This window comes from Helicoverpa zea, chromosome 11 (assembly GCF_022581195.2).
Source record: "Helicoverpa zea isolate HzStark_Cry1AcR chromosome 11, ilHelZeax1.1, whole genome shotgun sequence".
NCBI lineage: Eukaryota > Metazoa > Arthropoda > Insecta > Lepidoptera > Noctuidae > Helicoverpa > Helicoverpa zea.
Genome location: NC_061462.1, coordinates 2,653,373 through 2,676,578, shown reverse-complemented (window position 1 = coordinate 2,676,578; position 23,206 = coordinate 2,653,373). Strand labels below are relative to the sequence as shown.

Below are 23,206 nucleotides of genomic sequence, written 5' to 3'. Positions count from 1 at the left end.
AATACATGACGGGGATCTACAGTGAAAATATTTAATTTTATTGACACGGTCGGTTAGGTATCAACTTGTGTTATGGGCGCTAACACAACTGATAAACGACATACATATAGCTACATATATACATATTTATAAATACATATCTTATGTCTTGCAAAATAAAGGCTCCAAAGCTACTGAAACGTTTTGAATTTTTTTTTCACCGTTGGGGAGCAACACTATGCTCTCCATACATATTTTGTCTAGCTATATTTTATCTGGGTACTGAAAGTAGTTTCCTTGCACCGCGGGAGACAGCTGTTAAGAATATTATGATCTAAGCCTACATTTAGTTCATGTAGTTTACATAATACTTGAAGTACCAACACAATACCTATGTTTGTTCACTCAACTAGATCCTTAAGGCTATGTTACGTTATTCCAATAGTGGAACTAAACCCAATAAAGGATTAGGAAGATAAACATTAAGTAACGAGCTAACAGAAACATAATTTGATCAACGCTCAATTGAACCTATAGCCGTCTATTAATAGACAATAGTTTGTACATCGTAATAGATTGATTCATAATCTAGGTGCTTAAACATTCGCTATTAAGTTAGCTGCCTAAATGCGTTGGTCTAGCTACTCTCGGGTTCGTCCGGATCGAGCCGGAATCACTTTGTGGGATTTAGTACACACAGTCGCTCTAAGTCTAGAAATTGGTGATCAATACATTGATACCTGTGCATCGTTGCGCCTGATCTCTCGGACCGTGTCGGCTATCGGCTATGAGCTGATGCGTGTCTACTATAATATGTCCTGCGCAGCTAGCTGATCTCTTTATATGATCAGATGCCGTGACCAACAATGGGCTATAACAGAATCATCATCAAAATCATTAATGTTTGCGAAATTAATTAAGCAAAAGTAGATCTTTCTATAGAACTGTAATATGTATTCTGTATTTACTTTTGGTTATAAATTGGAACTTAAAAAAAAAAAACAATAAACAGCCCCTAAAACGTTCACTTTCCATGTGTTTGTTAGGAAGAAGATGATTAACAGCCAGTTTCTTCATCAAAAGTTAAAGCCAAAGTAAGTAATGTCTAAAGAAAAAGTAACGGTCAAATTCAATTTTTCTATTAGTTTTGCTGTCACTTTAGCCTTGAAAAAACGTATTTGACTGTTACGTTTACTTTAGACATTACTTTAACTTTAACTTTTGATGAAGAAACTGGCCGTAAGTAATAACAATGTTGTCAAAGTCCTCAAGTCAAAAGAAAAACATTTGTTTTGACAACTTGTTTATTACTTTAAAGGCTCAGTACTCCTAAATACCAGTAGAAACACACGAGTAGGTAAGATATATCTATGAGTATATCCATTAATAAATCTTTCCACTGCCTAAGCATTATTGAAAATAGCCCACCAATTGATTGAATACGTGTGTGGCTTCGTAAGATTGGATACGATAGATATCCGTAGCTATAAATCTGTAAGCAAATTGTTCACAAAGATCTTTGTGTGAATTATGAGTGGCGAGTGGAACTGTAATGGAATGTATTTTATTTTTATTTATTAGGAAAACTTACAGCTAGTACAAATTTTAAATATAGATATTAGTAGAAAAAAAAATAGTATTAAAATAAGTCTTAAGAGAAGTGCTATCAATGTTGTAATTTATTTGTTGGTTTTTACGTCCAGCAATTTATTGATAGAATTGTTTGGTTCAGAATTTTAAAAGTTCACTAGATTCAAATGCTGGTAAGAGTTTTTTTTTACGCAGACAGGGCAGTCTACAAAACTAGAATTAATTAGATAATCAAAATTGAAGAAGAATTTCTAAATACCTGTATAAAGTATTTTGAAAATAATAAAACAGATTACCTTCTACAGAAAAAGTTATTTTGAAATAATCAGAACTAAGTATAAAGCCCTTTCTGAAATTGAACATGGTTCATTTTGCGTCTAAAAATGAACTCAGTAACTAAACACACCCACTTCATACGAAGGATTAATTATCATACTGAACTTTAGTTATTTTAGCCACGCTTATGAACTGAATTCAAAATTCTAGTTAATTTAACCGGATTATAGTCCTGCAACGGGCGAGAACTAACTAACGAAATTATGTGTGTGAAACAGTTTCGGGATACAGAACCAAAATAAATTGTATGAAATCTAATAATGGAAGTTAATATTTGAATCGAGTTATAGCTGAATTAATTGCGTTAATGAAACTAACTGTGATGAATGTGAATTCATTTGTTTTGTTATGATTATTTTTGGGTGGACCGTGGCAACTAACTCTGCGCATTTTGGAAGCCCTCCTCGATGAATGGGCTATCTAATACTGTTCTATTTTTTTAAATTGCTTTAGCAGTTGCCGTGATTATCGCGTTAAAATAAATAACATAAACAAACGTGAAGAGTTTGTTCGTTTTTTTATTTTAAAGCTTGATAATATTTGTGTAGATTTAATATAATTCTCTTTACTGCAAATCGATTAATGATAAATTAAATGTATTGTTACAACTGTCTTGAATACTTTTTTGGAACACAAGTTAAGCAGTAAGACACAATAAGCTTTACACATACTTACAGGTAACTTCAGTAACGAGATATCTCTTGAATATACGACAATAATCACGAATTATTTAATTAAAGTGAAAATTATCACAGTCCGATATAAGTCATTCGTATATCTTAATCTAGATAACTTCATTTTTTTTTTTTTTTTTTTAAATATACAAGATTTATTTACACAGATATTTACAATACATATTTACAATAAAAATCAAAAACTATCCTAGTAAAACAAACAACTAAAAAGCGTCAAAAAATTCGTCCGCATCGCTGTCAACTGGGAGCGTGCCCAAGAGGCTGGCAGCATTACCTCGTTGGATCGCCATGCTGATTCTTTGTCCGAGGTAATAGCCAGCCTTCTGGTCACGAGAAGCGTCAACCAGCCGCCTTGAGAGATCTTTAAATAGAATGTGGGCATTCGGACCCCACGACCCGAGGGTTTCAACCCCAAACGGTTCGAAAATATAGTTTCCGACAAGGCCACTATATTTCCGCCGCTTGAGGTTCTCCGCAGCCGCAGCGGCAGCAGCAGCACAGCACGCAGAACTTGGAAGGTGTGATGGCGCAAGAGTATCGACACAGGTTGCGTCCCATACTAAAGGCCTACCCATCTTCCAAGGGAATAACGACATGCCGTCTGGTCTCTTACCGTCGTCGCGTGCCAAGCCGTTTGGTTCTAATACAGCTGGTACCCCGACGGCAACAAGAGCCCGACGTATAATGTCATTGATGTTTGCATGCCGGGCAATACGGCCCGCACTGCGGCTGCACGACAGGCCGTGGTGTCCGAGGCTGGTGACAGCCTCACCACAGTGGCAGCGATGAGGAGAGCAGCACGGTGCTCCTATACGTAAGCAAGTAGCGAGGCGGAAAGTTGTATCGTCAAACATGGTGCCAATATTTGACGACGGTAGTGCCTGAAGCCAAAGCCCAGACTCCCATCTACCCACAGCCAGTAGGCGCGCTCGCTCAGCAGGAGTAATTGCCGTTTCTATCAAACTATTCCGGGTTACTCTGCAGAGCGGCTCATCCCACTGTCTTTGGGAAGACGGGTTGCTGGGTAAATTTTCATTCGGGCAAGTAATTTTCCATGCATCCATAGCCTCGGCTAAATACGGCACCTCGAATTCAGCCAGTGTTGGAGTAAGAATATTCCTGGTTAATTTCTCAGTGCCGTGAACCGAGGATATGAATGCCGGTAAACTAATACTGGTAATTTTGCGGACGCCGAGGCCTCCCATCCGGATGGGCAATGTGGCTTGTTGCCAGGCTCGGTCGTCCAGGGCCACATTGAGAATGGAGCTGAGGGTATGGCGGATAATTTTATCAATTGGGTCTAAAAGGTGGCTATGTTTAAAGAGATGAGAAGAACGGAGGTAATATGTAAATTTAGGACCAAAACAGCAGTGTCGAATAATTGTGATGGCCGAATGCATTGTAATTTTTTGTAGGCGTTCCGAAATATCGTTGAAATTATCAATTTTTTCCGAAATAAATGTAGAAAAAGATTGGTCTAGGATGGGAGCCCCAAGGAGGCGGAGAGACTGTTTATCTATAATTTTAATCTGTGGTGCTAATGATTGAAATTTGGATATTGTCATTTGTCTGTCAGTCGTGTCAGTAATAAATAATTCACATTTTGTACAATTTAGTTCTAAACCAATGGAATGAAATTTATGTTTTAAATGAATGAAATCCTGAAATACGGTCTCTACATCGCCTCCCAGGGTCCCATCATCTAGATACCAAACGTTGAATTTGGAATTTAGCTCTCGAATGATCGGGTGAATGGCTAGGCTGAAAATTACTGGCCCGAGGGGATCACCTTGTTGGCATCCGACTGCAGATTCCAATAGGTTGTCCTTATACAGTAATTTTGATGGGTGCCTGTAACACTGATAGAGAAAACTATAAATTTTCGGTACTTCTTTTTGTGCTTCAGCCAACAGGGTGTCCCGGTTTACGGAATTAAAAGCATTTTTGATGTCAACCTTCAGGATGACCTCTCCTTTGCCACAATTTAGGTAGGCCGACAAAGCGTGTACGGCAGCCTCGCAGCCCCCTTTGGAACCGTATCCCAACTGTAGGGGCTGGAATTTGTCCGAAAGTTCCTCACAATAAAATTTGCAACCGATTTTGGCTGCTATACGACGATATGTTGTTCCCACGGCAATGGGACGAATACCGCCGTCCTTTTTCTTAAGGGCGCACAGATTAGCGCCATACAAGACGTCGAGGACAGCATCGTGCACACTGCCGGAGAGCATCACATTGGTTAGGGCTGTAAGCTCCTTAAGAAGCTCCGCACCGGCGTCCTTGGCGCCCGAGCTCGTTAAATCTTTAAGATGTTGCGGAGTCAGGCCGTCGAGGCCACCGGCGGTTCCGCTTCGAAAAGAATTTACAGCCTCAGCCACTTCATTGTGTTAAGTATTATGGCCATCCTGGCTAATCTTAATAAGGTATCTTTTTATGATGTAAAAGTTTTCAAAAGAACGAAAAAACCGCTTCAAAAGTATGTTTTAAGTAAAACATTGTTAAAGCTTTACCTAAATAATAACTTTAACAATTTGTTTTTCAAAAGCTTTGATCTTAGATAACAAAAACCTTAAAATAATAGGAGTTTCTTGATCATTTTACCAAAAATACCTTTTTGTTGAAAAGTAGGCTTAATAGAGTATCTATATTAGGCCCACAAAAAACTTTTATCCATGTCGATTTTATGCAAATGAGAAAATTTGCATGAAAATAATACCGGCAAGTTCAAAGAAGTTGAAATAACACGGTAAGATAAACAAGGTTCGTTTTAGAATAAAAACTTTTTAAATTGATAGAGACCCGTATTAGGGACCAGTGAATTTTGCCGATTGAAGTCCTCTACAAGTTATTATAAGTTTTGTAATTACACATACGTTAGTTATGTACTCATGAGTTCAGGTTATGGTATTTTGAAGGTATGTGGTCTCTAAGGACCAAAGTTTGATAAGGTCGAAATTCTATGAAACTCTGGGTGATTTAAACCGACTTTCCAAAAAGAAGGAGATTCTCATTTCGGATGTTTGTATTTTTTGTACCTACCTATAGGTACCTAAGTACTTGGTTTTCATCACGATATTTAGGGTTCCGTACCCAAAGGGTAAAAAAACGGGACCCTATTGTTTTCGCTCCTCTGTCCGTCCGTCCGTCCGTCCCTCTGTCACCAGGCTGTATCTCACGAACCGTGATAGTTAGAGAGTTGATATTTTCACAGATGATGTATTTCTGTTGTCGCTATAACAACAAATACTGAAAACTAGAATAAAATACACTATACAACAAACGTGATTTTAAATAATGGTACGGAACTCTTCGTGCGCGAGTCCGACTTGCACTTGGCCGGATTTTTTTATATGTTCTTTTACTAATAAGCATGAACTACGTGGACCACCAAAAACAAATAGGCACTGATTGAAGAATAATCCTGTATAACACAAAATAAAGATTTTACAAGCAAATGACATAACTGAACAAATACAGTGTAAATGTCAGTTGTCGTATTAGTAGAAGTGGGCCGGGTAACTGCAATTATCTGTCTAAACAAAGCTAATTGCGTTTGCTGGAGCCGGTAGCTAATCTATTGCCTACTGGGAAAACTAAAGACGTTACTGGCAACCAATTATTGTATTACTGTTACTGTGTAGTAGGTATCTCTTTAAGTAATAGATAGATAGAAGATATCTTTGGGTATCGAGGTATGTTCAAAATAAGAAAGTATATCAGTTGGCCTTTTTGAGAAGTTCGAAAATTTTCGAACTTTACGACGTAAAAATCTGTTTGTTTGTATCGAGCAGGGCTGTGGAACTACGGAACCAATTTCAATAATTCTTTCACTATTATAACTACCTTTTGTAAAAAACGAAGCTAAACTGTTCTAATATACATAATATATAGTGTGAACAGCATTCGCGGGATGTAATGTAGTATAGCTCAAAATGTAATAGATGTATGTATATTGCATCCCATAGTCAAAATATCAAGTCCCATAGTCAAGCCGGTTTAAGAGCACACTATCTGCGCTGAATATGAAATCGCGTGGAACAGCTAGTAACAGATAAGTTTAGATCCCTTAGGCTCATTCTCAGCAACAAGATAAGAGAAAGCAACGTTTTAACATAAATTAAAATCTCTAATAGTCGAAAATAAAGTAGATGTTATATGAACTGTTAATCAAACGATTCCCAAAGCGAGGTTTGGCAAGAAGAAGTCTAATAAAGAATTGGGTTTCCCGAAATGCCCCGATTCGTAGGAAGTTGTCTTTTGACCAACGGATTACACTAACGACTGTCAGTGAAATTGGTTCTAGAGACAGTAGCAGTACCTAATATTAATATTTTAATATCAAAGTGGAATCGAAAAGAAGGTTCGTGTTTTTACCCGACTGCCAAAGAAGGAGGGTAATGTTTTTCGAGTGTATGTAAGTATGTATGTATGTCTGTTCCTTTGTGACCTCCTGTAGCCTAAACGGCTTGATGGATTTTGATGTATGAGGTATCGTTAGATTTGTCTTGATTACGGGAGTGTCATAGGATACATTTTATCCTAAAAGTCCCATGGGATATTTTTTCTAAATTTCCCTTTAAAAAAATATGTATGCGGTATCATTAGATTCATTTCAATCACGGGAGTAATAATTAATATAGGATACGTTTTTTCTCAAAATTCCCACGGGAACATGTTAATTCTGCGTCAACGCAAAGCAACTCATGCGTTAGCAAGCAAAAAGATAGGGCGTGGCCTGGCATGCGGCGCGCGGCGCGGTGCGGAGGGGGATATGCTCGAATATACAGCCCGAATGCGGGCACACGCATAAGGGCACACGTCGTTGACGGTCTTCAGCAGTAATGACTCACCTAATTCTTTTTCTTCTTCACTACCAACAGTCCAGATTGGCGGTAAATTTATGTTGCGGAGTAACATCACTCGTAATCTAAAGCCAAATGTCGTCGAAATAATTTAAAATGGTACTTACATATACATAGTCTTCTACATCTACAACATTTTCGTTAAATAAAAACAGCTAAAAAGTTATAAATAAAAGAATTATTATTAAAAAAACAAAATACCCGACTGCACACTAAAAAAAGAGTAAAACAAGCCCCACAATAATATTTAATTTATAAATATTGATGGAAAGCATCGCAGGCGGGGACCACCTTGACCGCCACCAACGAAAATTCTGCTAAATGGTGCACAACCGAAATGACTATAAATAAGCCTCTGTTGGTCCCCGCCTGCGATGCTTTCCATCAATATTTATAAATTAAATATTATTGTGGGGCTTGTTTTACTCTTTTTTTAGTGTGCAGTCGGGTATTTTGTTTTTTTTAATGACTTAGGAATTGTAACACGATATTTAAAGTACAGAATTTATGAACTTTTGTATGATCATGGGTGGATGTAGTAGAAGAGTAAGACCAAAGAAACGATGGATGGATTGTGTGAAACTAGATATGGTAAGAAAGAATGTTACTTGTGAGATGACGACAGATAGAAGAGTATTGAAGGTGAACACATGCTGCACCGACCCTAAACAAAATTAGGATAAGGGCAGGATAATGATGATTTAAAGAACAGAATTTATATTAGAGAGAAAGTTATTCAATAATATTTTTAACTAATAGGTACTTATAGAATTTCCATTATTACTCAGTACCTTTTCGCTTTAACTATTTATGGAGCTGTCAAAGATAAGGCAGATAAAACTCCCACCTGGCCATTGTAATGTGCGAAATTACATGTATAAGTGCCTATATAATATTTTACACTCCGGAGCATTGTAAACGGGCCAGCCAGATAAACATTATGATGGTGCCTTAAAACACGCAGTTTCACTTGACTCAATCAAATGGTATCTTTTTGACTTCGTTGTTCACGAGGTATTTATTTGAAAGTCTTAATAAAATCGGCTGAAGAAAAGCGTGTTTAATTACACTTAATAGATACGACTTTTCTGTCAAACAATTTGCAAAGCATAGGATAACTCAGCACATAGCAGCTATTTATTTATATGTATTATCAATTTTTCTTTTCTTTTGTAAAATCTCGTGACAATGTTTATCCTTCAATAACCGAATTTATTGTAATAAGTTTGGACTGTGTCTGAAATAAATGATTTATTATTATTTATTTGTGATCTGTACGGATTTTTTGCACGCACGTGTAATAAACTCCATGTTTTGATAGCGTCCGGTGTTATTATGCATGTTTTGTTTGGCTGAAATCTGATAACCTTCCGATTAGATATGCGGTATGTGACATCATAGATACTTTTAACAGTTGATAGCGAAAATCCGCTGCAAAGCCTTTTTGCAATGCATTTTATGTGGTAGATGATAAATGGATGGTAAATGTTGTGGATGTTTTAGAATCATCTTTATAAATAACACACTGTCATAATTATGATAATTTTGTCTACTATTCATAACCACTGCTACACTTAGGCGAAGATTAAGGGTATTAAAAGGAGTGGAGCAATAAATAAGAATAGTATTTTTTATAAAATAATGATAGGTCCAAATCAATATAATAGAACATAATAAGCACCGACAAAAGCCAAACAAATGCTTTTAGTAACACAAACTTAAGTATGTAAAGCCAGTCTTTCTTCGTACTGGGATTTATATGTCCTTTCCTTTGTCTCCAGTTCTCCACGCAAAAGCGGCTATGTGGTTGCGAAAGCAGTCAGTATGCAGTGCCGTAAGCGGGTTATCCCGGGGGGACGATGCGGAACCCGGGAATGGGGTACAATTGTACCCTTTTGCTATTGCTCTTAGAGTTCGAGTGTTACAGGTAAGTGGTGGGTTATGTACTTATTAGTTTTTAGACTAACCGTCAGTTGCACAAAGGTCCATTAAAATTAAAGCTTCATTTAATCTATTGCTATCACTTATTCCGTCTCTTACTCTTTCTTAGTCAATGAGATAAAAAGTGTCAGCAATAGATTTAATAAAGCTTTAACTTTAATGGAGCTTTGTGCAACTGACAGATTATCTGACAAAGTTGTCAAGAAAGAGAAGGCAATAGATTTTAAGAAGCTACAGTCTGCTAGACAAATGTGACTTACCTACGGGAGACGTAGGCGTGGATACCGTGGTAGCCTTTCCTCACGGGATATCTACGGGAACAGAAACAGAGATTCCATCAGACAATGTAACAAAAATATGCAGGGAACAGAGCAGTACTTAAGAAGCATAATTTTAAGGGAATTGTGAATACAAACTAACAAATCAAGAAGTATTACTTCAGAAAAAAAGTCTAACTAAAACTGTATTTTTCGAAAGACCTAAATTGCTCCACAAAAACATATTTTTTTTTTCAAAACCATTATCGTCGTATCGTGTCCCAAAAAACGAGCGCTATCAATTTGTAACTGTCCGAACCCTTGTTTAGTAGTGACCATCTCTGTTTACGACGTTCAAGATAAACACACGGAGCACGGAAAGATAGGGGATATGCCATAAGGAAGGTAGGTTAAGAGCCTTCTTGTAGGTCAGATACCATAAGGAAGATAGGTCAGGCGGCTTCTTGTAGGTCAAGTAGCGTGCGGTAGACGTGATCAGTTACTATAGCTAACGAGGCGTTTAATTTGCTTGTCAAATTGAAACCTATCTGTCATCAAAGATTGGTCTTGATTGATTCTTCTTCTTCTTTCGTGTCGATTACATGTCATATGATGAGAGTATCTCGATCAACATTGAAGGTTTCTCACATGACAAGGCCGATATACTCTCCGATCTATGCCGAAACACGCAGTGTGACATCTTATGCGTGCCAGAAACCCATCGGGATGCCAACCAGAGCCGTCCACACATACTCGGACTGTCGCTTGATTGATTGTTTATTTTATTTTGAAAATAATTGGGAAGAAGGCGTGTAGGGGCGAAGCCAACGTTCCTCGTCCCCCGAGCACCTACATTTGGCTCGCTATTTTCTTAGGACATTTTTCGTTATGACATCTCCTCAAGTTATTTTGTTCTCCATGGATTAACATTTCCCAGTTTCCCTTCTTACTGAAGAAATAAAGGTCTGATTACGCCTAATCTATCGGTTCCTTGAATTGGTAATCTCTCGTGATTAATTTGTGTTTAACGTCAAGGCTCTTGGGATGGGAAAAACAGGATTGTTTTGTTGATTTGACTTTATTTGTTTGATAGAAACAAGAACTGGTGGGGGTCAAAAAATCAGTTCAGTGAACTGTGTTAGTTGTTTTTTCGTATTTTTCTCACGCAAAAATGACAAAGTTTCGGAAAACGCCTACTAAGAGGAGCAACGTGTTAGTTGTTTTCGTAATTAGCTCAAAATGGGGGCAGCATTTCGGAAAACATTTAAATGAAGTCTCTATAATTCTCCTCTTTTCGATTTCCTTAAAAATACTTTGAAAATTAGACCCGAAAGAATGAAAGAAAATGCATTTATTCACCAGAATATCTCATTACTACCATTTCCTTTTCAGTCCAATGCAACTCGCAATTTTTGTGCTTACGCCGCACGGGGTTAATCCAGGCTTTGGCTTTCGAACTGAGATAAGCCACACGTTATCCTGTCTCCGTGACATCATTTGCATGCTAATCTCTTAGGTGCTATCAAGGCATTGAGGTGTGAGGCAGGAATAATTAATTAGTCAATCATTTACATAACTTTGCCTACTAATTGGGAAGGGATATCGTGTGACAACGGCTTGGGTATAAGATTTTTCAAAATTCTTTGCTTTAAGTACATCTCGGCAGGAGTTAAGAAGCAGTAGCAAGGATCATTTGATCATAAGGTTAAGTAAAGCATAGCGCGGTCGATCTGTGGATGGGAATATGTTTTGAAAAGGTCATTATACAGGGTTATTGGTAAAACACTAACAACCTTGCAGGACTGTATTACTAACATCATAAACTGCAACTTTTGTTCTATGACTTTTTATAAAACATAATACATTTGCCAAAAACAAACCTACAAGATTTCATTGGTCTATCTAACACATTTCAACTCTATTTTGCTATAGTGATAAAATTTGCACGCCCCTACCATTTCTTCACCAACAAAAGGCCCGATCGAGACCAGTCGAGCGATTAGTCGACCTTAGAGTGTGCGGACGAGTCGAGATTATCACACATTACAATAAATTCGTTTGGTGAAGGGTTTGTATTTTTAGAATGAATGCAAGATCTTTACCTACCCTACGCCTCCCGCGCACTATTCTCGTACCTAGTCAGACTTTTGTATTGGTAACTCGCTACGCTACGATTTCCCGCCTTTTTACGAAAAGGTCAAATAAAAAAAACTAAATATCGTCTTCTTCACGTACTGTGTGCCTCGGTGGACGATCACTATCCCTGATGGCATGCCGGAATTGCCCGTAATCTCGTAACCGCTGTGTGGCGGCTATTATTACTCAGCTAGGTGTAGGGATGTTTGGGTATGGCGTATTGGCGACAGGCTTCCGAAACATTAATCATCACACCTAGCCAGCATTCGCACCATTTCCGTGTACTCGACATTTGAATATCGATACGCCATACTGTAAAGATAACTACGTTCGCACCACCGAATTTCGCTACAATGACACGTATGATGCGACGCGGGCGCATAAAAACGACTGACGGCCGCTCGTAAATAGGTCAAGTTCAAACGCTCCCCCGCCGCTGCCCGAGCCCCGCTCCCCTCCGCTGTCTTTTGTACTACTGTTTACTGTGCTTCGCATAGACTTCGTAAATTTTAGAGCGTACACTTGAAATATTTTAATTTTTGTGTGAAAATTTTGATGAACTAAAATCTGAGAATTATTAAAAGTCATAGAACAAAAGTTTTAGTTTATGATATTAGTAATATGGTCCTGAGAGGTTGTTAGTGTTTTACCTATAACCCTGTATAAGTAGATCTCGACTGTCATTTAAAAAATTTTGGCAGTCAATACCGATGGTCAGTAGGCAAAAAGTCAAGTAACTAGGTTGTGGAGATCATGTATCTAATGCATACACTGTGATATTCATCCATCATCAGTTTAAGGTACTTCTGAAGAAAATTTTTATTTTTGTATATTTTTTTTTTACTTCACGTTTTTAAGTACAAACGCTGTTCAGGAGTGAAAATAAATTCATTGTCATCCCCTCCTTTTGAATACTGCTTTGACAAGCTATGGTGAGGTCACCTAATTCTTTTTCCTTTTTGTGTAAAATACCCCTGTCACGAGAAGGATGCTTTCAAGGGAATATAAAAGCGATGCCATTTTTTTGTGCAACTATGTGTAACAGTTAAAAATCAGATAACGTAAAAGCGGTGTATGACAGAAAAAAGCCTTATTTGGATTGGGGGCTTGGCTTAGCAAAACTTAGGTATTTGTCAGATAGTTAGGTTTAAATGTTGCTCGATTTTTTCTCGTACCCCGAGGTAACTACTTCCTGCAGCCGGATGAAAGAAGTCTTTTTCTAACTAAGGAATTATTCAAAAGCTTTTATTATTACTTGTATTTTTTTATTTTTGTATTTACTAAGAGTGGCTGACACTAAGCCGTGATTTGTTAATGTTGTCAATTATTAATATTGTTAACTGTCATCAAAGACAATAATTTGCATGCCGTAAGGTGAAATGTATTGGAACTCCATTTGTAACATACATTTTAGGAAAATAAATGGTTTCTATTTCTATTTCTCATCGAACAAAATAGTCCGTTTTCTATACAATACATGCATCGGCATCTAACATAGCTTTGACTGCGAGTCGTGGGCGACACATATTGCTTGTCTTTTAGTCTGATACACGGCGGTATAATAGCCTTGTCAGTCTATCCGATACCGTGCTGATATTTGTTCTATTTATGCAATATGCAGTGGGAAGCTTCACGGAGTTCCATCTATTTGTGTGAGTTTGATAAGTTGAAAGGATCGCATGTAAGAATGTGTCTTATAAATATAGTGGAGGTAACTTTTCACTACTTAGTTACTTAGAAGCTACCTAGCTACATGCCATTTGTGAATAGGTACATGAATGATGATGAGACACAAATGATGATGACGTAAGTATAATGATTATTGTACCCCATTCTATTTGACCACCCCCCTAAGGTAGATTGGCAGAGAACGCCTAAGGCGTTAAGTCCGTCGTTGTAGATTGTGCAAAAAGTATAAGTAAATTATTGTAAGTGTTAATAAAGGTGAAATGAAACATTTTGAGGAAACTTTAAAGCCTCAAATAGCCAATCCGCCTTGAGCAAGCATGGTTTAACGCTCCTTATTTCTCTATATGAGAAGAGGCCTGAACCATTGTTTAGCTAACCGATAGTTTTGTTGCAGATTGTATGCGGTATCTTAGGATTAGTACTGGGAGCAGTCGGCTGGTTGGAAGAGAAACAGAAGCCAGCACTAGGTCTAGGAGTGCCAGCTGGTGCCATCACTGTCTTGGCTGCAGGTAACTTGTTTTAATCTCTATTTTTAACCGTTTTTATTTAACTTGTGTATACGAATGTGTGCGGGTGAAAATTTGCAACTCAATTTTGAAGCGGTGTTGCTTTCACTGAGATTTTTTAACGATTTAAAACACCAAAAAATAATACGGATTTTATTTCTTCTTACAGTAAAATATCTGTATAATACGATGTTGATAGTTCCGCACAACAGATTATAATTATATATATATACAGGCTATAGCCGTAAGTGAAATCTACTTGTATGTTTTAAAGTCTAAGACCCAACTAATCTTATACCTACCCAAGTTTAATTATCATAAATACGCCATAAAATATTTCCAAAAGGCAACACGTTTAAATAATAACGTTTATAATATTCAAAATGTGGCAGATGTTATTTATTGTAAGCAATTAGCGAATTCTGGGGTTCAAATAATTTAAACGCTGCGGGGAACGGGTTAATTTTCATTTAGAAGTTGAAAATTAAACGCTCACTATTATTTAGGTGTTAAAATTCTCGTGGTTTAGATTGCGGCTTGTAATCTACCGTTCACTTTTGGAATTTTGACTGGCAAAATGGCAGAATCTGATGTGTTGAATTATTAATAAACGTGGTGCTTATTAATTTGTGTTTATTTTTGAGAGTTCAACATCTAGAATAAATACACTTTTACATCTACTAAAATTCTCATCTTAAATGTTTACCAAAAATTACAGTAACTTCTTAATAACAACTCTATGTCACTATAGTTACGGAAAAAACAAAGATCACTTTGATATCGATAAATTGTCTGAAACTTTCCACATAACCTAAGTCCAATAAAGGCTCGTTATGTGTTAATATTTCTTCAATACAACGTAAAAGAGAAAAACACAATAGAAGATATGAGTGCAGGCTGAATTCTTTCAGTCAAGGAAACTCGCAGCGATAAATGGGTCACAGAAGATCCCGTGAAGCGAAAAAAGTTCACTTAAAGAGATATTTTCATTCTCGTCGTTAATTAGAAAATTATTTAATTGGCAGTTTCTATTTTAACGGCGCTTAAAAGAGAATAATACTGTGTTTTAAGTTTTATTACTGTTTCCGTGGAATAAAATAAGCAATTATCAACTTTATATAAAAACTTACCTTTGTTTTTTTCTTTAGTTATGGGTCAGAAGCGAGAAATTATGACAGATCAGATAGACAGTTGCTACAAGTAGATTACTGGTATTTAAGCAAAATACTGGTATTCGGTCACACTGGAAGCTGGCCCTAAAATAGATAGTTTGGAAAAGACTTGGTAGAGTAAATGCTTATACTTTGAACAAGGAAAGTAATTCCCTCTACAGCCTAGTGTAAATCGTACCTTCTAGAAAGAACTAATGACGCATCTCTTTACAGCGACATCAACATACTTCAGCCGTGGTTTCGGCGGGTGGGTATCAGCTCGCTCCAGGGCGACCAGAACTTGGGGCGCTCCGTGGCGGGCCCTGGGCCCCTCGCCGTGCGCCGCGGTACCCCTGACGATGTTGTGGACGGCGGCTATAGGGGCCCATATAGCGATGCTTATGTTTTGTATCAGGTCGCTTATGAATATTGGGTGAGTAGGAATTTGGTTTTAATTCAAGTAGGATGCATGCATTTTTATGGATGGTTTCGGATTTTTGTCCTTTAAGATCTAGCTTAAGTTAACTTCTGTCTTGGTTATTATTTTTTTTTAAACCTTTTGAAACAAACAATAGTGAATATGGACCCGAGAATGTGTTAATAATTGCCCCCACTAACATAAAACATGGAGAGCCAGAAAAAAAATGAACTGACAAAATATTTACTCTATGTTTTAAATTACGTATAAATAATCAGAGCTTGTTTCATTTCGCGAACATTGTTTGTTAAACAAGCATGTGACTGTTTACGTACATTATTTCTGTCAAGGTTTGTCCTACAATATTCTATACACATTCCATACCAAACAAATAGGTACAAATGTTTGTAAAAGCCCTGTAGGTTTAATTTCGTATAAAATAAAAACATGATAGGTCAGAATGTGTGAAATAAAATTAATATAACAAGTTTATTAATATGCAGTACAAAAACGTTGCTATAAAAATGGGTAGGTTATTATTACTTTTTATTATATTGCTATGTTAAAAAAATAGATATAAAATAGACGGGATTTTACTGCGTTTTTTGCTGGGCTTGAATTTAAGCTACACTATGTTATTGAAATAGCTCACAAAACCCAGTTTGATGACCCCTCCTTTTCAAGGAAAAACAGGCTTTATTGCTACGTTAAAAGCACCATAATATTGAACGTTTCCGAGACAAAATATTACCAAGCCTTTGTCACATTATCTCAGTAGAAAATCTGCGACCCTTCTCAGTAGGTCACCTTTTTGTTTGACGGGACTTTGACAAGCTCCCAAACTTCTAGACACATCCTTTTGTGAGGAAATTGATGGATTTAGTTTTATTTATTACAGCATTAGAGTTCATTAAGGATTGTTCTAGAATTATATTAATTTGTAATATTATTCGGTAGTGTAGAAAACAGGTTGTTGCTAAATAAAATCTAATGACCACTGCAAGATAGAAAGACCGGTAAATAATATTTGTTTTGTCATTTAAGTATACTTACTAACATTGAGCTGTGATTTAACTATAAAAATCACAAGATCATGTAGGTGTCTATAATAATAATGCGAGGTATCGTATTTCCATTTTAATTTCTAATTACCAAACTCTAAAAATAAACGTTGATATTTAAATTTAAACCCACTTTGTCCTTTCCACTGTTTGTACAAAGTGTAATGAAAACGTACAAATCCCAACTTTTAACGTACAATTATGATGCTTTCACGTTTTAATTAACGTTGCTAATTTCAGTTATTATTTTGTTAAGAAGTCATTGACTTTCTTTCCACAATTATATTTCTTAATCATTTCTAAGTTTTGTTACTAAGTCCGTACCCTATTTATCTATTGTATACAAAGCTAGATTTGTCTTTTAGACCACTACACGAGAATTTTCTTTGGTCACTCTATATATCAAATACATTCTGCAAGATCCTTTGTCCGCCAAGTTTTTGCACCACAAAGCACCAGCCAGCGATCTGACATTGCATACCTACACACAATAGCATCCACCCATCCATTCTTCTATCCCTCATACACACTTAGGTTGATGTTTTCATCCCTATCTTCTAAATCTTTTCAATGAAAGCGTAGCCAACAAAATGTATGCAAATCACTCGCTTTTTTAGAAACGCTACATAGTCCACTTTGTGGGAACTAACAAAGGCATTTTTACATTATAACGGAACATAAGCTTCATTTACAATGTAATTTTAACCGACTTGCTAAAAAGGAGATTCTCAAATAAGATGTTATATTTTTATTGCTGGTCGATCTCTGTCGTTCATCAATGGGTTTGAATTATTATTTATTTTTGTCTGATAGAGTATTTTTCTTTTTTAAACACGGCAATTAAGGTCTTCATCGTAATAACTTAATTAAAAAGGTTTGTAATTAACAGGAACTTGTTATAATTATTATCCTCTAGGTAACACTTTTGTTAAAAGGTTCGTTACAAACAATTTTTACAATATCACTCTCGGGAAATATGGTCGCGTGGTCGCTATCCTTGGCACTTTTGATGCTCATATTTACATAACCATTAATAATATACTTTTACTTAGAACTTGGCTATTTACGTTTAATGTAGTCATAACAGACACGAAATTAATAACGTATGTTATAAACGCCTACGTGCTAAATACTTTTTTATACTATCTCCCCCCCGCGGTTGTTTCACACGAATCACAAGGGATCTGTTTCTAGCACATGGACAACTTATTCTCATATGTAGGCTATATCACTCCTAAGTTTTATTAAAAACCATCGGGTAGTTCTTGTGTGAAAGAACAAACATATACACGTAGTTATAACCTTCCTCATTTATAATATGAGTAGGAGAGTCGTTTAATACGTAAAAGTAACTATATACTCCTGCACAGAACCCTTCTAAAAACATTATTTATTAGGGAATGGTAGTTACAGTATCTAATAAAAATCGCTATTCCAGAATTATATCACACCAACTAAGCCCCGAACCAAGCAAACAAACCATACACCACAATCTATACAAAGTTCTAAACAAAACAATAATTTTCAGATGTGGCAGCACAACATGCATCGGGGTTGCTAGTGCTCAGCTAACGGTCTCCGTCACGACCCTCGCCGCAGCCGTCTTCATGTTCCAACTGGACTTGAGGTTCGATGCCTCACTGTCACCACCTCCAAGGCAATCAGATACGCACATATGTACTGCGGTTTCTATGGTAAGTATTGTCGTCTTCATCGGCCTTTTGATGGTTCCACTGCAGGCCTTTTCTCATACAGAAAAGGATTGGATGTTTTTCACAACCCTTCCAGGTTGACTCAATATAATATTGTTCAGTTTTCATGTGTTCACAAGTATTGGGATGTCATTTGGATTCGGGGTCGCAGTTAAACTCTGGATTATAATTTATGCGTACAATTTTCAACAGATTTTTTGGGCTGACAGGTTCCTATAGTTAAGCGTGTTGGGTCCAGTCGCATCGCACGCGTGACAAAATGGATTAAATTCATTTGTCATGATTTTATCCGTGTATGTACCTACACAGTTTAGTCAACACTGCGTGCAAATTCTGTTACACGTTGAACAAACGTTGCTAGTTGAAACACACGGTACGCTGTATTTTTTTGAGTAAACCTCGGTGTTCTCGTTTATTTTATCAAAATGAAAAATAAAAGAACAAAATTAATTATTGGAAAACAAAGGACGTTTCAGTTTTATTCGTTTAAAGGCTTAATTTAAATATCGTTCTCATTTTATTGAAAATTAATGGATGAAAATTTACAAAGAGTGATAATAATATTTTTCCTTCGACGCTTACATCATAGGTTGTCTATATAGTAGACTGATTTATGAAAGACGACGGAAAAATTTATAAGTTTTTAAAAATAGTTAAAAAGTATTTAATATTTTTTAAGTCTTGAAAAAATAATGTAAATTATAAATCACGTAACTTTACAAAGTTAGCCAAAGTTTATGAGCCGGCAAATCATTAAAGTTTTCTTTTTAATAAAGGCACTCAAACGTATGTAGGTACTTTCTGCAATAATTCATCAATCAATGCATATTCGCGGAATTTTGATAAAGAATTCATAAATTAAATACTAAACTGATTAACTAAATTACGCACACTTTATTAGCATTGTGACTTTACGAATAAATTGACGTAAATTCAATAAGATTACGTTTCTACTTAATTAATTCAAAGCATCGTTGCATGACTTCTGTGGAAAAACTAGGCAATCATAAAATTAAGGGACTACTTTCAAATAAAAATACATTCATTGGCATTCATAGACATTGTAAGTAGTTCTTATGTTTACTCTGTATTTCTCTTATAAATAAATAATTAACTCAGAGCTGAAACTAGCCAGTAAGACTTTTTAGTCAGTAAGAGTCTGATACTCCCTCACCACTGCTAACCCACAGCGGGAGGGGCCATTTGATGATTTTTGACGTCGTTAAAAATAAGAATAAAAAAAAAACTTATTTGATTTTGGATACTCTGATGTTTTGATTAGAGATAAACGATTTCTTTGCGAAACGAATTCCAAACTGTTTGCTCGATACCTTCATTCGCTCCCAAAAGACAAAAATGAGCAATAAAATGCAAAAACGCAGACCAAACCATACCCAAAGGACCAAAGATTACAGACGTATAAAAGGAGCAGTTTTTCCTTAAACATTTAAATAGGAAAATATTTCTAGAATTGTCCACAAACAAATGGAAATAACAATGCTCTGGAGGCTATTAGATTCAAATTCGCGATAGCAGTTTTGATACAAAAGACCAATGTTTTGGTTACTTAAGGCTCTGGGGAGAGAAACATACCTATGTATATAAAATAATATAAAATATGTACATACAAGTAAGTGTATTATGTTGATGTGTGAATATTTTAACGCTTACCCAACTGTGTCGTAACTCGGCAGTGGATTTAACTGTGCCCATGTAATGAAGTAATGAGAACGATATGCTATATGTATAACGTTTAAATGTATCTTGTAGAAAAGCAGTGACTAAAATATGAACCTACTGGCTGACGCCCGGCGGCTTCGCCCACGTTATGTATTGATAAAAAATAGCCTATGTGTTAATCCAGAGTACCTATCACTTATCTAGACCAAATTACAACCAAATCAGACCAGGCGTTTTTGCGTGAAAAGTTAACAAACATACATTCTCACCAACTTTCACATAACAGTAGGACTAGCTGATACAAAGTTACTTTCGCAATCATAATATTAAGTTATACCCTAGTCCTAGATTTAACATAAGAGCCGAGTGCAATGAAAATAAACATAGAAATGCTACACAATTTTCTTCCTACCAACGCTACATCCAACAAAACAAAAAAACAAATGCAATTCCAATTAAGAACGCTCCAGAGTACGAATAAACTGTATTAGTCACAGGAAAATTACTAATTAATTAATTTGCAGGTACCTCTGACGTCAGTTGCAATCAACAGTGGGAATAGTGATGCAGCCGACTCGGGGGGAAGTCCCCTGGGGAAGGAAAAGGAGCCCCCTCCCCCGGATCCCCCTACCTGATGTAGTGAAGCCGCTTGAGTGAATGGACAAACGTTCTGAGGACTATTGTATCTACTTTAAAGTATACTGAGTGACTTTCATACTGTAAAATTGTAGACTGTACTTTTAATGGAGCTTTTTCGTAAAGGTGCGTCTTAGGTGGGCGAATAAACGCCAGTGCAAAGCGATCCGAAGCTAACTGAAGGAACGCTACGCCACGGAAACCAATTAAAAGAAATCGACTAAGTATTTGTTGTTTTCAAATCGCGCCCGCGCCGTGCCTCTTCGCGTTCGCATCCAGATGGCTCACATAGGACGCATCGTTATGCTTTTGTTTATGTATTTATGAGGTGAAACTTGTATTCATTTGGAGTGAGGATGACTTGTATGGGCTACTAAGGGCAAACGGTATGACGCCCTCCAATGTCGACACACACTCTCACATCAGCTCTCTACGTCTTTGCATGTGTGCGTTGGAACATATCTATGAAAATTTTCCGTACAATGTACCGTACCTCCGTGATGGTCTAATGAAACTTTCTTTTGTTATTTTTAACCGTTCGAAATTCAATACTATTCTATTTTCGTTCCATTTTCATCAATATAATTGTTTCCTCAATTGAATGAAGCACTTTAATTGAAAGCCCTTTGTTTTTCTTTTATTGAGCGTAAGGTTTTGGGCACACCCAAACCTCCGCATTTTATTATTTTTATGGAAATTTCTACAGCACTGTCTTATTGTTTGGTAAATAATAAAAGGAATTTCTAAGCTCTTTGTAAAAGTTCCGACGGAATACTTATTGAATTTTAACTCTTATCAAGGAATCCGTCATTTTCGAGTACCTTTATATTGACAAAAATATTTTTCTGTGCCTTTGTCGAAAATTATATTTGATGTATTTTCCAAATAAATATTTGTGATAGGCACAGTACCTAGTAGTTCTTTCTTTGATACGTTGAATTTAAATTAAGCTTGATGTTGGTATGTTCAATATTGATCTTAATATGTATATCAAAACATCTATACATATAATAAATCTGTAGAAAAGTAATTTTTGTACATTGAAGAAATTGACAAAAAAAATAGCCAGCATGTTAAAGGATAACTAACAGAACCCATTTCCATCATTTTTGTCATTTTTGTCTGTTTGTCTGTTTGTCTGTTTATCTGTTTGTTTGTTCGGGATTCACGTAAAATCTACGATTTCAATGCAGACAATGCTTATATACAAAAATTCTACGTAACTTGGGGTATTATTTAGTTTTTGTTTCATCGAAATCGATTCACTCTATCAAAAGATATGATTAATTTTGTGAATTCAAGATGTAAAATATTACGACACGCAATCTGTTTGTCAAAACTGTACATTCGAATGTTGTACTTATATTAGTTGATCGGCCTATTATTAATCTTTACACAGAAAATCACACCTTCATAAGTAACTTCGGAAGAAAAAAAAATATGAAAATTTTGTTTAGCCAAGGTTAAAGTAGCTCCATCTGTGGTAATCTGTGTTAAATAAAATACATAAAATTTGACAAAGGAGCGAGGTGGTAAATGACCATACATTCTTTATAGAGGATTATAATTTCAACAGATGGAGTTGTGTATTTTCCGTAATTCACCATATTTTAACACGTAGTGTAATTTTTCGATAGACATTTCAATAGTGTTTGTCAGTTTGCCGTGCCACATCAAAATCCAATTATAATTATTACCTTGATGAAAGGAAAATTAATAGTTCTCAGCCAAATTTAAAACGGTGCCATCTTAATTATTTTTTGAACATTATGTCAAAAATGATGACTTTAGTGGAACAATTAATTATCATTTAAAGTTACAGATGGAGTTCATATCAGGATTTTTTCATAAACATAGTTTAGCTTATCTTCCACTAATGTGGTGGCCTTAAAACAAATTACTTTTGAGTGAGTAGTATTAAGTAAGACCTTAATTATTTTTTCTGATGTAAAATATGTAAACTTAATCCTACAAGAAATGAGGATCTGTCTCTCGCAAGCGCTGCTAAGCGTGAGGTAGGTAGGTAATGAAGGATTCTGTAGCTTTAAGAACAAGCCCAGATACAAAGTGCAGATAAGAAATGGGACCTTTCTCGATTTAATACCATACACACGTAAAATGCTTTGTGCGTCTGAAAACGTACAAATTGCGCGTCGCATACCAGAGACATGCTTACTTTCAACTTCTGATCGCAAATACACTGGTCACGATTACGAACAGTCTCAGTAGGACCCGAGCCAAGTCTAAAAAAACACCTTTCATATAAAACTACGTTTGATGTCATTCAATCACAAAGACAGAATTGTTTTCTGTTGCAAATCCTATCCACCTGTATCCTATCCTAATCCAGAATGCATTGCACAAAAACCAATGGTATCCTATTCGAGAAGTCAAAAGAGTCGACCTGCCAACGTCAGCTTCTGCGCTAAGCAAGTGTTCTTAATAGTACCATCAGAATTACATTCATCGTTGAATGAGGTGAATAAATTTTCAGAAACCACAATAACAGTAGGAGCCAAAGCCTATGATCGCTTCATAGAGCTCTGATTGGCCCCAG

At 36.3% G+C, this 23,206-nt stretch overlaps 1 protein-coding gene across 1 annotated transcript in view; it reads left to right on the top strand.

Annotated features, from left to right (window-relative positions):
* Window positions 1-20,750, top strand: part of LOC124634466 — a 28,594-nt gene extending 7,844 nt beyond the window's left edge. The window contains exons 2-6 of the mRNA XM_047170063.1: window positions 9,244-9,389; window positions 13,880-13,994; window positions 15,377-15,575; window positions 18,150-18,315; window positions 20,538-20,750. Of these exons, the coding sequence (XP_047026019.1) occupies window positions 9,244-9,389; window positions 13,880-13,994; window positions 15,377-15,575; window positions 18,150-18,315; window positions 20,538-20,648 (737 nt within the window). The 3' untranslated portion in view covers window positions 20,649-20,750. The remainder of the gene's footprint in view (window positions 1-9,243; window positions 9,390-13,879; window positions 13,995-15,376; window positions 15,576-18,149; window positions 18,316-20,537) is intronic.
* The last annotated feature ends 2,456 nt before the right edge of the window (window positions 20,751-23,206 follow it).